This window comes from Dasypus novemcinctus, chromosome 26, assembly GCF_030445035.2.
Source record: "Dasypus novemcinctus isolate mDasNov1 chromosome 26, mDasNov1.1.hap2, whole genome shotgun sequence".
Classification (NCBI taxonomy): domain Eukaryota; kingdom Metazoa; phylum Chordata; class Mammalia; order Cingulata; family Dasypodidae; genus Dasypus; species Dasypus novemcinctus.
Genome location: NC_080698.1, coordinates 47287048 through 47301601, shown reverse-complemented (window position 1 = coordinate 47301601; position 14554 = coordinate 47287048). Strand labels below are relative to the sequence as shown.

Genomic DNA, 14554 nt, shown 5'->3' with positions numbered 1-14554 from the left:
AGTATCCTTTGGCTATAAAATTTTAGGTATCTTTTTCTTTGGAATTGATTTGTCATTACAGTTACCACTAATGTACAATTCATCAAATAACATTAGTAGTTTACAAATTTGATAAGTAATTATTAAACATAAAAAGTGAAATTCTATGGGAAGCGCTTTTCATTATGAGATGGAATGGGTGGTTGAGAGCAGTGTTTCTCAAAATTTAAGGTGTCTAACAACCACTGAGAATCTTGTTTAACATGCAGATTCTGATTCAGAAGGTCTGGGCTGGGTGTGAGATTTTGTACTTCCAATAAACTCCTGGTCTATAGACCATACTTTGAGTACCAAGAGTTTATGGTCCCTTGATTAAAGGAAGGTTTGCTAGCACCAACATTTTAAATTGTCTTTTTATTTTTTTGGTACCCAGATGTTTTGACCATTGATTCTGGATGAGTGAGAAGTTGGTGTTATGTGAAGAGGAAAAGGACCCTTGTGAAGAGGGATGTGGGAAAGAGGGCGGGTCATGCCTGTGTAGACTGAGGAACTTCCTTAGGCAGAGCAGTTTTAAGAATGACAGTGAATTGAAGCTGAGGATCCAGAAGTTGCTTCTCTTGTCCCTCTCCCCAGCCTGCACACTCCTTGGAAAGTCTTCATGAATCCCCAAGATAGGTCTACCCCAGTTTGAAGACCTCTTCTGCAAAGAATGCTAAGATGATACTGGCTACCATTTCAGACAGGGTGCACGGTTGTGCAGGTGGGATCTGCCATTTCAAGGACGAGTTCAGATGGTTTGGAGAGTTAACTGAGAAGTGGATGGTGGATGGCCTTGGAGTCAGTGCTCAGGAGTTGGACTTAATACTCGGGCAGAGGGGAGCTGTCGAATGTCTTTGAGCAAGGAGGTGGTGTGAGCAGAGTGCTTCTGGGGAGACTGATCTGGTGAGCAGGTTGTGGGATGGCCAGAAGGAGTGAATGCGCGTGTGTGGCGGGGTGGGCAACAGTGACAACAATGAGGACTTGAAAAGGAGATGGTTTGGGGTTATTGGGATATCTGTAATTTTTAACACTAACCCTCAACTTTTGAACTTGTACAGATTGGGTTTGCTCAATTAATATTTCTTGAAGTGTGGGCTACAATCCTCTAATAGCGCCTGAAATATTTATACATGGGATTCAAGGTAAATTTCAAGTGGAACACAGATAAGGCATTTAATAACACGGAAATACATGAGGGGAAAGTATCCCTTCTCAGCCCTCTACCAGTCCTGATTACATGTGGGAGAAGTCTGTAATACCTCTCACTCAACCATTTTCCTTTTGTTGATTAAAAAAAAAAAAGTGAGTAGATTAGGTTTAGGCCTTTGGGAAGCAATCGTCCCTAAATAGAATTTTACAAAATTTTTGTTTTTATCTAATTAATTTTTTATTTACCTGAGTTGCAAGTGGTCCTAGTCTTCCTCTTACTGTAGTGATATAAAACTTTCCTTTTAAGTCAGTTCATTTCAGTAAGGAAAGTGAGTCAGTTTACTAGATCATATGAGAGAAATAATAATACTGGTGGTATGTGACTGTGGCAAAAGTTGCAGTGGCAGCAGGCAATGAGTCAAATTTGGGAAATACTGGGTTAGACGGTGTGGCAGAAGCTGGTATGTGCCAAGTCTTTGTGCCAGGACCCCACCAAGGTCTGGTCTCCGAGAAGGCTTGAGAGGTTCTGGGAATGGGCATGGGGGCTGGAGAGGGGCAATGGGAATTGCAGTGCCAAGGCTGGCGGCGATGGATCAGCTGGGCGGGTCCCACTGCTGTCCCCTTCACCAGCTTAATGCTGTTCCACTCCTTGCCTCTGTCCACAGAGATCCGCACGCAGCTGGTGGAGCAGTTCAAATGCCTGGAGCAGCAATCCGAGTCGCGGCTGCAGCTGCTTCAGGACCTCCAGGAGTTTTTCCGCAGGAAGGCTGAGATAGAGCTCGAGTACTCCCGCAGCCTGGAGAAGCTGGCCGAGCGCTTCTCTTCCAAAATCCGCAGCTCCCGGGAGCATCAGTTCAAGTGAGAAGGGGCCAGGGGGTCTGGGGAGATGGGCGGCAGTGCTGGAGTGGATGGGCAGGTGGTGACAAAGAAAGGAGGCAAGACTCACTGGAAGCAGATGGCAGGCCTCTAAGGCACTGGGTCTGCACGTGGCTGACACCTCCAAGCTCTCAGTCTTCCTCACGTGGAAAGGGAGGCGAGAAACAGTTTCTGGGCATAAGGTTGCTGTAGAGAATAGGTGCATAATCCAGGAAAGGTATTATTGTAAGTGCCCAGTACATCCTTGTCATTGTCATCCTCCCAAGCACCAGGAACTGAGCTGGCCTCCATTTGTGCCCATTCGGGACATCGTGGCTCTATTCTGGTCTCTTTTACCTGGGGAGTCAACCAGACCACTTCTGAATTCCTTCAGCACACTGACTTTAGAAAGTCTTCATGGAAATTGAATGCAGAGCGTTCCTTTGCCCTACCACCCTGGAGGACCAGTGCCCAGGCTCTCCCCTTGCCTTGTTTACCCCACAGTACCCAGGCAGAGCCCTCCTGTGTCCTCCTTTCTCACCCTCCAAGCTCTGAGGTAATGGAGGCTTTCTCTTGCCGCCTGCTCCACTTGGCTCCGTCTGCTCAGGCACTGACTTGGCAGGTTCTGACTCCTCCAGCCACAAACGCTGAGGTCTGCCCAGCGGGTCCAGCCTGCTGAAGTGCAGTCAGGAGGCGGCGAGCCTCACGGGGCTGTGCTCCCCGCGCAGGGCTCCTCTCAGCAGTCACCCCCTCCAGCTCTGCCCCTCCTCACCCGTCCTTCCTGGGCTGTCCCCTCCTTGGCTCATCTCTCCAGCCACTGGCCCTCGACTACAGGAGACCAGCACTTGCTTCATCCTGCTGACCTGCTCCCCGTCTTCTGGGTCTAATCCTGTTTTCTCTAATTGTTGGCATTCCACTGTCACCAGGGAGCTGTCTTCCTTTACACTCCCCTAAACTCTTCCTGCAGTCTGTGTCACTGCATTTCAGCACTCCGTTATGGGCCTTCTCCTCCTCCTCACATGTGGTTGTAAGAAATTGCTTTGTTAAAGGGCAAACAATTATTATACATTTGCAAATTACCATACTTCTTTTTCTTCTCAATCTTATTTCTTCAAACTTTCACTGCAGGAGGGAGGTTGTGTTAATAATTTGTTCCCAGGCACTATTTAGACCCCTTCGTACACATGATACCATTTTTCTGGTTTTTTTTTTGAGAAAAGTTGTATGTTTTAAATGATAAAAGTAAAATAAAGGGAGCAGAGGTGGCTGCAGTGGTTGAGGGCTCACCTCACACGGGAGATCCTGGGCTCAGTTCCCAGTGCCTCCTGAAAAAACAAAACAAAAAACCAAACAACAAGCAAAACAAATGAAAAAGCCAATTCAGTGAAGCTGATGTGGCTCCGTGGTCGACCGCTGGCTTCCCACATAAGAGGTCCTGGGCCCCCCGTACTTAAAAAAAAAAAAAAAAAAGTGGAATATATATAATTTAGAAAATACAGAAAAGTAAGAGAAAAAAAAAAAGTCATAGTCCCACCACCCAGAAGCAATTGCTGCTCACATATCAGTATCATTTCTCAAACCCTTTTTCATAATAACAATAGCAATAATAATTTATTAAGCACATTAACTGAGTACTTACTTGGTGCCAGATGGCTATTACTACCCCATCTTAGAGATGAAGACCTGAAGCTCTGAGAAAGGAACTTGTCAAATACGTCTATGGATGAATAATTAGGAACAGATAGATTTGAACTTGAACTTTTCACTCTCATCTGCCACTCCTGAGAGAAGAAAGGTCTTAGGTTCAGCCCCAGAGCAGCCATGGACTATGAGCAGTATATTTGGACACTCGCCTGAACACACAGACACACACACAAAGCCACATCTCTGGTTGAGCTGTCACCAGAACCGTCCATGTCTTGGGCCACCCCCAGCTGCCGTGTGTGGTGGAGCTGAAGCCTCATCTCTTGTCTCTCTCCTTCCTCTTGGTTTGGAATTAATGCCCTTCCCATTCTCAGTGTAAATGTGAGGAGAGGGGTAGGCCGAGGACTGGGAGAGCATGATGGAGGTGGGGGTGTCCTCTGACCCCTTACATTGCCTGTAATGAGCTCTGCCAGCCCCTCATGGGTTCATTAACCGAAGCCACCAGACGGAACGGGAGCCGCAGCTGGCAATCGGGCCAACCGGGCTGCCTGACACACCATGAAAGTCTAATTAGGACGTCGGCCCTAGCTGGCCAGTGCAGCTGGACACGCCTGTCTGCGCCATGCTAATGTGACGCAGAGCCCTGAGCAGCTTTTAGAAGCAGAGAGTCCCTAGGGGCAGGCTGGATTCACCCGTTGACCCAGGGCCAATCAGTGCTGACCCTGGCCACCTCTTTGGGTCCTTCGTCCTGGCTGTCCTGACAAGCCTCATTCTGCTGTCTTACAGAGACATCATTTAAGAGTGTCCACCTATTGGCCACATAGCCTCTCAGGGCCTGAGTAAGGTCTTATCATTTTATTCCTGCAGCAATGGGCCCAGGGCTGGGTAGAAGTGGGGTGTTCACAAAAGAGAGGAAGAAAGGGAGGGAGGGAGGGATTTACTTCATCCATAATGCCCATCCTGGCCGAAAGATTTGGGTCAGAGAGGGAATTGTTTTGCTTGAGCTTTCACAGTGAGCTAGTGGCAGAGTTGGGAGGGAAATTCAGGTCTCTTGACCCAGAGTTCAGTGCCTTTTGCTCTTGGGGCCACTTCTCTCTCAAGCCAAGAGGCCCCAGCTGTTCCCTGTCCAGCTGCCCGTGAGGTGCTGTGCTTAGGGCCAGTCTCACCTGGGCTGAGTTCCATGTGGCACGTTATTCAAAGAAAGGTTCAAATGATGACTCTGAGGCAGCTTGAACATTTAGAGAACAATATCATCACATATTTCTACTCTAACATCACATATTTCTATTCTAAACATTTTCAAAGCATTAAGACATCTTGGCTCTCCTGTAATCCTTAGGTTAACTCAGGAAAGTAGCTGGGGAGCCAATGGTTTTATCTCAAGCAAACTGAGAGCCAGGAAGGCCTAGGGGCTTATTTCACTAAGGGAAACATTGAGCTAGAAAATCTGTGGTTCCTGACTTCCCGTTTCTCTCCCCCAGAAGCCACGTAGTCACTCTTTTATTTGAATGCACGTACTGAGGGTCTCTTATTTTCTTCGACCACATTCAGTGCTGAAGAGGAAAAGATGAACGAGGTACAGTCCCTGCTCTCAGGTATTGCACATTCTCTTGAGAGGCAAGACTGTGACTTGCAGAGTCCCTGGGGGTTGGGGCAGGCACACAATCCCTGTGACTGTGCTCTTTGAGCAGTGTCATCTACTTGCCCTTCAGGCTCTGCCTTTAAGTGTATCTTTCTTAGGAAAACGTCCTTGACTCTGGCCTGGCACCCTCCTCTGTGTGCTGGCCATGCGCTGCACTTATTTATTTGCTTATTCAACCGATATTTATTGAGCACTTCTTCCATGCCAGACACTATGTTTACAGTGGTGAACGAGGTAGACTTGGTTCCTGCCAGGGTGGAATTTACTCTCTCATGGAGGAGAGCAATAAATAAAGTATAAAAGAAAGACAAACTTTAATCTAATGATTGCAATGAAGGAAACAAACAAAATGCTAAGTGTTCTGGCTATCTGTTGTTGCGTGACAGCAATACCCCTAAAGCTTAATGTTTCTCCTGCTTTTATGGGTCAGGAATTTGGTCAGGGCTCAGCTGGGCAATTTTTCTACTTTACGCAGCAATGATTAGGATCATTTGGCGATAATCAGGTGGTGGCTGGTCTGCTCCGGATGTTCCAAAACAGCTTCACTCACATGCCTGGTGCTTTGATGGGGACAGCTGGAAGGCTGGACAAAGCTGAGCTCCTTCCCTGGCCTCGTAGTGTCAGGGCCTCTCCACCTGGGTGACAAATTTCTGACAGGAGCTCAGGGCTCTGCAAGAGCAAGTTGAAAGCTGCAGTCCTCTTCTAGGCCAGTCCTGGACCTGGCATAGCGTCACTCCCCTGTATTCTGTTGGCTGAAGCAATCCCAGCCCTAGCTCAGCTTCCAGGGTGCGGTCACCCCTCGGGCTGAAGCGTGGTTTGCTGGCCTGGCGGGGGAGCGGCCGCGGTAGGCCAAGCCGCTGCCCCATAATAGGGTGGCTGGTCGAACTCACCGCCACCCCTGAAGGAAGCTCGGCATGGGCGCAGAGTGCCCTCGGGTCTCCCCTTCTCGGCAGCCATGCTTCCGCGGCCGCCCCTCCTCCCAGATGGCGCCACCCGATGCCTTGTGGGGCGGCACCCTTCTTCTTCCTTCTCCCTGCGCAGGCGCAGGGCAGAAAAATCCAGCCCGCCCTTTTCCCCTCCCCCGACAGCAGCAACAGCCAGGTGTGGGCGGAAAAATCCAGCCCGCCCTTTTCCCTTCCCCCGACAGCAGCAACAGCCAGGCGTGGGCGGGAAACTCAAGTCTGCCCTCCACCCCAGCAACAGCAGCCACCAATCCCTAAACCCTGCCCCTTCCCCCAGCAACAGTGACAGCCAATCCCTAACCACCACCCCTCCCCCGTCCAGTACCGCCCACTGACCTTTCGCCGGCAACCAATCAGAACAGGGCGTGGCTTCGACCAATCAGCCTTCCCCAGCCCCTATAAAACTGTTGCCTCTCCCTCAGTAAAGTGGACTTGCATGTTTACCTGGTCTCCGCGGTAGTTCTTCTGCCGTGCGCCCTCCAGTCCTGAGAGCCCCCGACAAGGGCTTGGCCTCCCTTGTCCCCAGTTTGTCGCCTGCTTCTCCGGGCGACCCCTTCGTCGCCTGCTTCTCCGGGCGACCCCTTCGTCGCCGGCTTCGCCGGGCAACCCCGTCAGCCAAACCGCGCAACCCCTTGTGAGACCGATCCCTCGTCTGCTGCCGGACCGACCCCTCGTCCCAAGTGGGACCGACCCCTCGTCCCAAGCGGGACCGACCCCTCGTCCAGAGCTGGACCGACCCCTCGTCTGCAGCCAGACCCCACCTCTACCGACCGAGCAAGCCGTCGCACCAGGGGCTAGATTGGCAGTCAGGGAAGGCTTCTGGAGGAAGTGGCATTGCAGTTGAGACCTGGGAGACGAGAAGCAGCAGCCATGAGACTAGTATAAGGGGAAGGGAGGCCAGTGCATGAGGGAAGGGGAAGCCACTGTGGCAGCCTAAGTAGCAAGGAGCATGATCTGATTATTTCTAAAAGGTTTTCTGGATTGGAAGGTGCAAGAATGGATCTGGAGTGGAGGTAGTTCTCCAGATAGGAGGTCTGGGTGTAGCAGAGCAGATGGGGAGAAATGAACAGATGCTGGGAATTCTCTTTTTAGGAGGTACTGGGGACTGAACCCAGGACCTTGTACATGGGAAGCATGTTCTCAACCAGTGAGCTACATCCACTCCCCAATGAGAGTTGGTTTTTTCATTTGTTTGTTTTTAGGAGGTACCGGGGATTGAATCTGGTACCTTGCACATGGGAAGCAGGTGCTCAACCATTTGAGCTACATGGGAATTCTTTTGGAGGTAGGACTGAAGCAAAAAGAGAAATCAAGGATGTCTCCCATTTCTGACTTGAGATGGGAAGGGCTTGGGGAGGGGGAGTGAAGGCAGCCGCTCTCACCCTGTGTTGGAATTGCCTGTTTGCTTGAATGAACCCCTTTTGACTAACCACTGGACCAAAAGCTCTGAGATGGCAGTAGTAGTCAGGATTCTCCAGAAAAATGGAACCAACAGGATATATGTATATACATATGTTAATATATATGTATAATGTATATATTAAGAGATTTAAGTGATTGGCTCACATGATTATGGCACAAGTCTGAATTTTTTGGGGTGGCTTGACAGACTGGAAATTCTGGTAAGAATGATATTGAAATCATTAAGTCTGAACTTCGTAAGAGAAACTGGCAGGCCGGAGATTCACAGAGAATATAGGGTAAAGTCTTCAGGCAGAATTTCTTCTGATTCTTGGAATCTCCAGTTCTTGCCTTTAAGGCCTCTGACAGATTGGATGAGGCCCACTCATATTACTGAGGGTAATCTCCTTACTTAAAGTCAATGGATTATAGATGCTAATCGCATCTTCAAAAGACATACACAGCAATATGTAGGCCAGGGTTTTACCGTACAACTGGACACCATAACCTAGCCCAAGTTGACACATAAAATTAACCATCACAACAGGGACTGTGGCTGTGGGCCTGGGGGCACAAGGTTTGGCGCATGGTTGATACATGCTAAATGTTTGATGAATAAATGAGTGAATGAATGAATGAATGATTGTTGAGTGGTGAGTAAAGTTGTTCTGGGTGGCTGGGAGGGAAGGTAGGGGCACATTTGTCTTCTGGCTGCCTAAGGGACTTGCTGACACCATTTGGGCCAAAGGTTATCCATTGGTGTTGTCTGGTACCAGATGCAGTGTTGAGGAGAGGAGTAGACTGTACACTGTTCTCCTTGCCTGGGGAATGGGGACCAAAAGAAGGCTAGGGCACTGGTTGTCAAAGTGTGGACACCCCCAACAGAAGCAATATCACTTGACTTGTTAGTAATGCTGAATCTGAGGCCTCACCTAGACCAGCTGGATCAGAATTTCTTAGCCCTCCGGGGATTCTGATACCCATTCCAGCTTAAGAGTCCTCACTATGATGACTTTCTAGATTATAAATTTTGCATAAATACACCTGCTGACTTCTGTCTGGAAGCTATTTGACAACAAAACCCCACCTCCCCAACAAATTTGCCATTTTAACTCTTTAAATATACAATTCAGTGGCATCAAAGCACATTCACAATGTTGTGCTATCATCACCAACATCTTTACCAAAACTTTTCATTACTCCAAACAGAAATTCTTTACCCAGTAAGCAGTAACTCCCCATTCTTCCTTCCCACTAGTCCTGGTAATCTTTAACCTACTTTCTGTCTCTATGAATTTGTCTAGTCTAGATACCTCATGTAAGTGAGATCTTACAATAATGTCTTTTTGTGTCTGGCTTATTTCACTCAAGATAATGTCTGCAAGGTTCGTCCATAGTGTAACATGTGTCAGAACTTCCTTCCTTTTCATTGCTGAACACTAGTCTGATATCCACATTTTGTTTATCCGTTCATCTGTGGGTGGACATGTGGATTTCCACTTTTTGGCTATTGATGACTTATTCAGGTTTTGATACCCCTCACCTTTCAGGAATGCACCTGATAAAAATGCTATATCCAGAGGGTTTAAGTGCTGGTTGCTGCTAGCTGGATAGCTGTGAAAAAAGCAACGAGGAGTTCTATTCAAATATGTTTAAAATGTTTAGAGAGAATCAGAATCTGGAAAGACATGGGAGGTGCCTGGCTAGTTAATGAACAATGCCTTTATTCTATGCCAAAGAGCTTTTTGAGCATCTTTCAGCTTCACTGAGCAGTTAGGGGGGAAGATTCCAGTGAGTCACTAATATGATTGCCAAGAGAATGTCCCTTATTGGAGATAAAGCCCCACATAGTTTTTCACAGATATAGCATTTCCCTAAAAATATGGTATAATTTACACTTAGCTTTCCAGGTTAGTCCTAACTAGAGAAGCACTTTTGTAGTGTGCAAATTGAGCATATTAATGCTCAAGAGATTCAAAATTAAAAGGCTTGCTCAGAATCAGGTGGGGATCATGAGAAGCCCTCCAGGTGGGCTCTTGTCTCCATTCATAGCTACGACTGTTACCATGGCTAGTGTTACACTAGGAAAGGCAGCTTCCGTCTGCTGTATACTTTCCAGAGCTGACAATCTTCCTGTACAGTGTGCCAGCAGGCCCTTTTCTGATTGTTCGGTGCCTGTGCTATGTAGGTTGTTTAATATTTCAGATGCCCCCCACATCCATATCCCCACGTGCTGAGTGCTCTACTAGACATTTTACATACATAATTTCATTTAACCTTCCTGGTGATCTCCATGACCAGGTACTATCTCCATCTATCTAGTTGAAAAATTGAGGTTTTAAGAAATTTAATGATTTTCCCACAGGGCCACAGCTAGAGCAGGTAAGTGACAGAGCTAGGATTCTAATTTTGGTTTCTTTGACTCCAAAATGCAAAACTGCTAATAGCTATATGGCTTTGGGTATGTTGTCTTACCTCTCCAGGCAGGTTTAGTGTTTGTTGAGAGTCACCCATCAGTCTAGAACACATCCTCCTTGTATGGGCATTGTTTTAGTTTCCTAGGCTGCTTAAAGGAAATGCCATAAAATGGTTCAGCTTAAACCATTAAATGGGAAGTTATTAACTTACAGTTTTGAGGTCATGTAAATGTCCAAATCAAGGCATCATCAAGGATCTGCTTTATTCCTGAACATTGGCTGCCAGCGATGCCAGGCTCCTCTGTCTCATGGCAAGGCACATGGCGTCTTGTTGGTCTTTTCCTTCTCTTTTGGATTTCATTGGTTTTAGCTTCTTGCTTCCATGGCTTTCTCTCTCTATATATATATAGTTATAAAGGACTCCAGTAACGGGATTAAGACCCATCCTGAGCGAGGTGGGTCACACCTTACCTGAAGTAGCCTCATCAAAAGGTGTTTCTTATAATGGGTTTACACCCGCAGGATTGGGTTAGATTTAAGAACATGTTTTTCTGGTGTACCTACAACTTCAAACCACCATAGGTATCAAGGGTTCCTTTCTGTCCTCCTGGCAACTCCTGCTCATCCCACAAGGGCCAGCTCAGGGGTCACCTCCTCTGGGAAGTCCCTGCTTCTGAAATCAAGCCCTCAGTTAACTGCTGCATCCTCTGGCTTCCCACAGTGCTTTGTGCATCTCGCATGGGGCTCTGTGCAGATTACAGAGGAATAATCCAGTTCGTATGTCTGGTTCTCCCATTTCAGTCTGCCAGCTTTTTGAAGGCAAGGAGCCATTTCTAGTTTCTCTCTCCTCTCTCTCTCCCTTTCCCTCTCTCTTTTTCTCCTTCTCGACCTGATATATAATATAAGCTATATAGGAATTTTTTTTTAGATAATAAATGAAAAATTCAAGATACTATCAAATGCTTTCTTCAAATATATGAAGAAAAATCAACTTATTTTGTGTGGCTGCAAAAGGGGAGAAACAAGGTCCAGGGATAGCAGTTTCAGGAAAGAGACTTTACCTCAGCCTTCTGAACACTCTAATAGCTGGAGCTGTCAGCGGTGAAAGGGCTGCGCTGGGAGGCAGTGAGATCCTCTATGGTGGGGGTTTACTCTAAGGTGGGCATTTTAGGGGAGCGTTTTTGTAACATGATGTATGGTCAGGTCAGACCAGTGTTCCAAAATGGGGAAAGGGTCATTGAGGGCAAACGAACTGTTAAATATTGAATTATCTTTTCAATTCTTTTTCAGTCTTTCTGATTGCTACAAGGATAAAGTCTCACTGTGGTACTAGAGTGCTGTTAACCCCTCTCTAATCTCCTTTTCAACAAAAGAGAACAGACTTGGGCATCAGCATCTAGATAGGATTGAATAACACAGCTTTGTTTTCCTCTATTTTTTGTTACCTTCTCTTTATGGCGAATGATTCTTGTTCATTAAAAGTAGGTGGTCCTTTGTAAACTTATTTTACTAAAAGGGAAACAATTAACAGGGAAGTAGGAGGTAGGGTGGAATGCAGGAATGGCACAAATCTTTTTTTTTTTTTAATTAAATTTTTTTTTTATGACACAAATCTTGAAGACTGCGCATGATCACCTCTAGGGCCCTTCCAATTCCTCCTGGACAGTGGGTATCTTTCGTCTCTACCCTCTCCATCCTCCATCTTCCCTTTGTTATCTCTGGGAGGAATTTTAAGACAAGAGGCCAGGCTTGAAGAACGGTCTTTGTAATGGTTGCAGCCACCTTTTTCACATTTTCCTTCTGGCCCTTTCCCGTCTCCCACATCAGGCTTCCTGGAATCCTCAGGGACTATAATCTACTACCTCCAAAGAATTAAACAGGATAGCTTATTTATATGCACATATGTCCTTAATATACATACATACCATTTAATTTTATTCTAAAAATGGAAAGTTCTAATAAGGAGATTTTAAAAAGCAATATTATTCTGGGGTTTAGTTTGGACTTGATTCCATTGGGCAAATAGAAATAATAATGACCTTTGAAGATTATATAGGATCTCATATTTTACAGAATGCCTCCCTGTCCTTTGCTGCTTCAATCCTCCTAAGAATCCTGGGGTGGTGGGAGGGGAAGTTGGGGAGTCAGGGAAGGTGTCATCAACCCTACCTGACAAACAAGGGCTCTGAGCAGTTGGGGTAAGCCCTAGCTTAGGCCCACACAACTGACCAGTGAAGGAACTGGCCGAGGATCCTGGGTCAGGACCCTTCCTCTGCTTAGGGCTGAATATACGCCATGGTGCATCCATTTTACAGGTGGATAGACCAAAGCAAAGGGGGGCTCTCAGGGGAACAGGAGCTGAAGTTGAGGTTGTTGCCTGATGAGGCAGGGTATTGCATTGTGGTACCAAGAATACATTTTGCAAGTCCAAGGGGAGTTCACAGGTGCTGCTGGATATCAGACCCCAAGCGTCATCATGTTGAAGTGTGAGGAATGGTATGGCAACAGTAAGTGAATGAAAACCTCTGCCTTAGAAGGGAGGAGGAGTCATAGGAACATTTGAGGTAGGGTGAGTTTGTTGGGTGAGGAGAAGGCAGTAATGGGAGACGAAAATCAACAATTGTGAAGAACCTACTATGGGCTATACGACTACATCTACATACATCTGTCTTTAGTTTTTCCTAACAACCCAGTGAAGCGTTGGTGGTGGTGATGATGGTGATGATGATGATGATAATTATATGATGGGTTTAATGCTAAGTAAAATTAGATAATTTAATCCTTAAAGCGCAACTGTGGGGAAGGTATTATCAACCCCATTTTACAGATAAGGAAAGAAAAGGTTTAACTAACTTCTCAAGTTCACCAGGGATGAGGGCCATAGTGGGTGGTTGAACCCCAGACTTTTGACTCCATAGCACTCCCACGTGGTAAGCAGAGCCTGCTTTGGCCACGTGGCCTGATGTTCAATGTAGTTCTTCCCTTTGAAATTACTTTGTCTCAGGACTGGCATCAGTCAAAGGTGCTTCTAAGCCCATGCCTTTCAGCTACCACGATCCCTCCGCTGAAGGCTTATGTCCACCTTTCTGCCATAGGTGGCTCTTCTCCTCCTATGTGGACTGGAATTGGCCCAAGCCAAAGCCCCAGGTCCAATTCTTCCTCTCACCTGATCAGCTGCTTTGCTTCCTACCTGCTCTTCCAGTCCCAGTGATCACATCACTGGTCTGCTTTCAAACCTTCATTCAGCTTTGATTCACGAGGCTCTTGGTGATCTGGCCCTACCTTCCTACCACTGCTGCCTCCTCTTCCATCATGCCCTGATTCACCCCTGCTCCAGCGAAAGAGAACGCCTTTCTAGTCCCTGAACAGCCCATGTCCTGACTTCACACCTTCACACACATGCTTTCCTCTGCCTGCAGGATCCTCTTATCACCACTCTTTCCACTGGCAAACTTTTACATGTATTTCAAGGCCCAGTGCAAATGTTCCTATGACTCCACATCTATCCCGAGGCAAAATTAACCACTCATTCACTCATTCTTCTGTGATCCCAGACCTCACATGGAATCACATAGTACACATCTGCTACTCTTACCTGCTCAGCATCTCTTCTCCTTTCTTTTGATAACAATGTCCAGGTTTTACTCTGGAGAACCATCCCCAAGTAATATGAGCCTGTGACAAGCAGTGAATCATTTTGGCCACTAAGCTTTCTGGTTGAGGGTAACCCAGGTCCCTCTAATAAGACACAATCCCAAGACTTTTGAGAAAACTACTGGGGAAAAGCTCCTTTTCTCCTGGGATTGTCAGCAGGTAGGATATTTTCAGCCTGGAGAGAGCTTTCCTGAGAGGGAAGCCAATACAGAGAGGAAAGCAGAGCCAGGAAATGTAGAGAGTAAGACCAGGTCCTGATGACATCCTTTGAGCCCCTGGATCCAGCTATACCTAAGGCCCATTACCCCAATTCTTTTAAATTTGTTGATAAACATATTCTCCTTTTTTATTAGACCAGGTCTGAAGTGAGTACTTCTGTCATGTCTTTTGAAGATGTCCTTCCCAAAGCCATAATAATTATTGATTTGTGTTACTTTCTTTTACTAGATTCTGGGCTTTGTCAAGACACATCCCAGCCACCTTTCTAATCTTCAGTGACTAGCATGGTGCCTACCACATAGTAGATACTAAAAATATTAGAAGAGTGAATGAATGAGTGAATGAATAGGATTCTGCCGTGGGCTCTGGAAGGATCCAAAGAAATTTACAACGTTGTTCTTGCTTTCAAGGGGCTTACAGAATAGGTTGAAACAAACCCCACATGTGTGAAGGGTAACTAATAAGATGAGTTAAGCAAGAGCATAAAAGATGTCACCTGGAAGTATCCTTAAAAGAAGACATAATGAGTCCTTCAGGCAGAACATTCTGTGAATCTCAGGTAACCCCTGAAGTCTGAGGTAGTTAGAGAAAGA

At 46.6% G+C, this 14554-nt stretch overlaps 1 protein-coding gene across 4 annotated transcripts in view; it reads left to right on the top strand.

The window, feature by feature from the left end:
• The window catches only part of SRGAP3 (SLIT-ROBO Rho GTPase activating protein 3), a 260329-nt gene that overhangs the window by 122028 nt on the left and 123747 nt on the right, over window positions 1–14554 (top strand). For all 4 annotated transcript variants that reach the window (XM_058288699.2, XM_058288697.2, XM_058288696.2 and 1 more), the window contains exon 2: window positions 1833–2025. In XM_058288699.2, the coding sequence (XP_058144682.1) occupies window positions 1833–2025 (193 nt within the window). The remainder of the gene's footprint in view (window positions 1–1832; window positions 2026–14554) is intronic.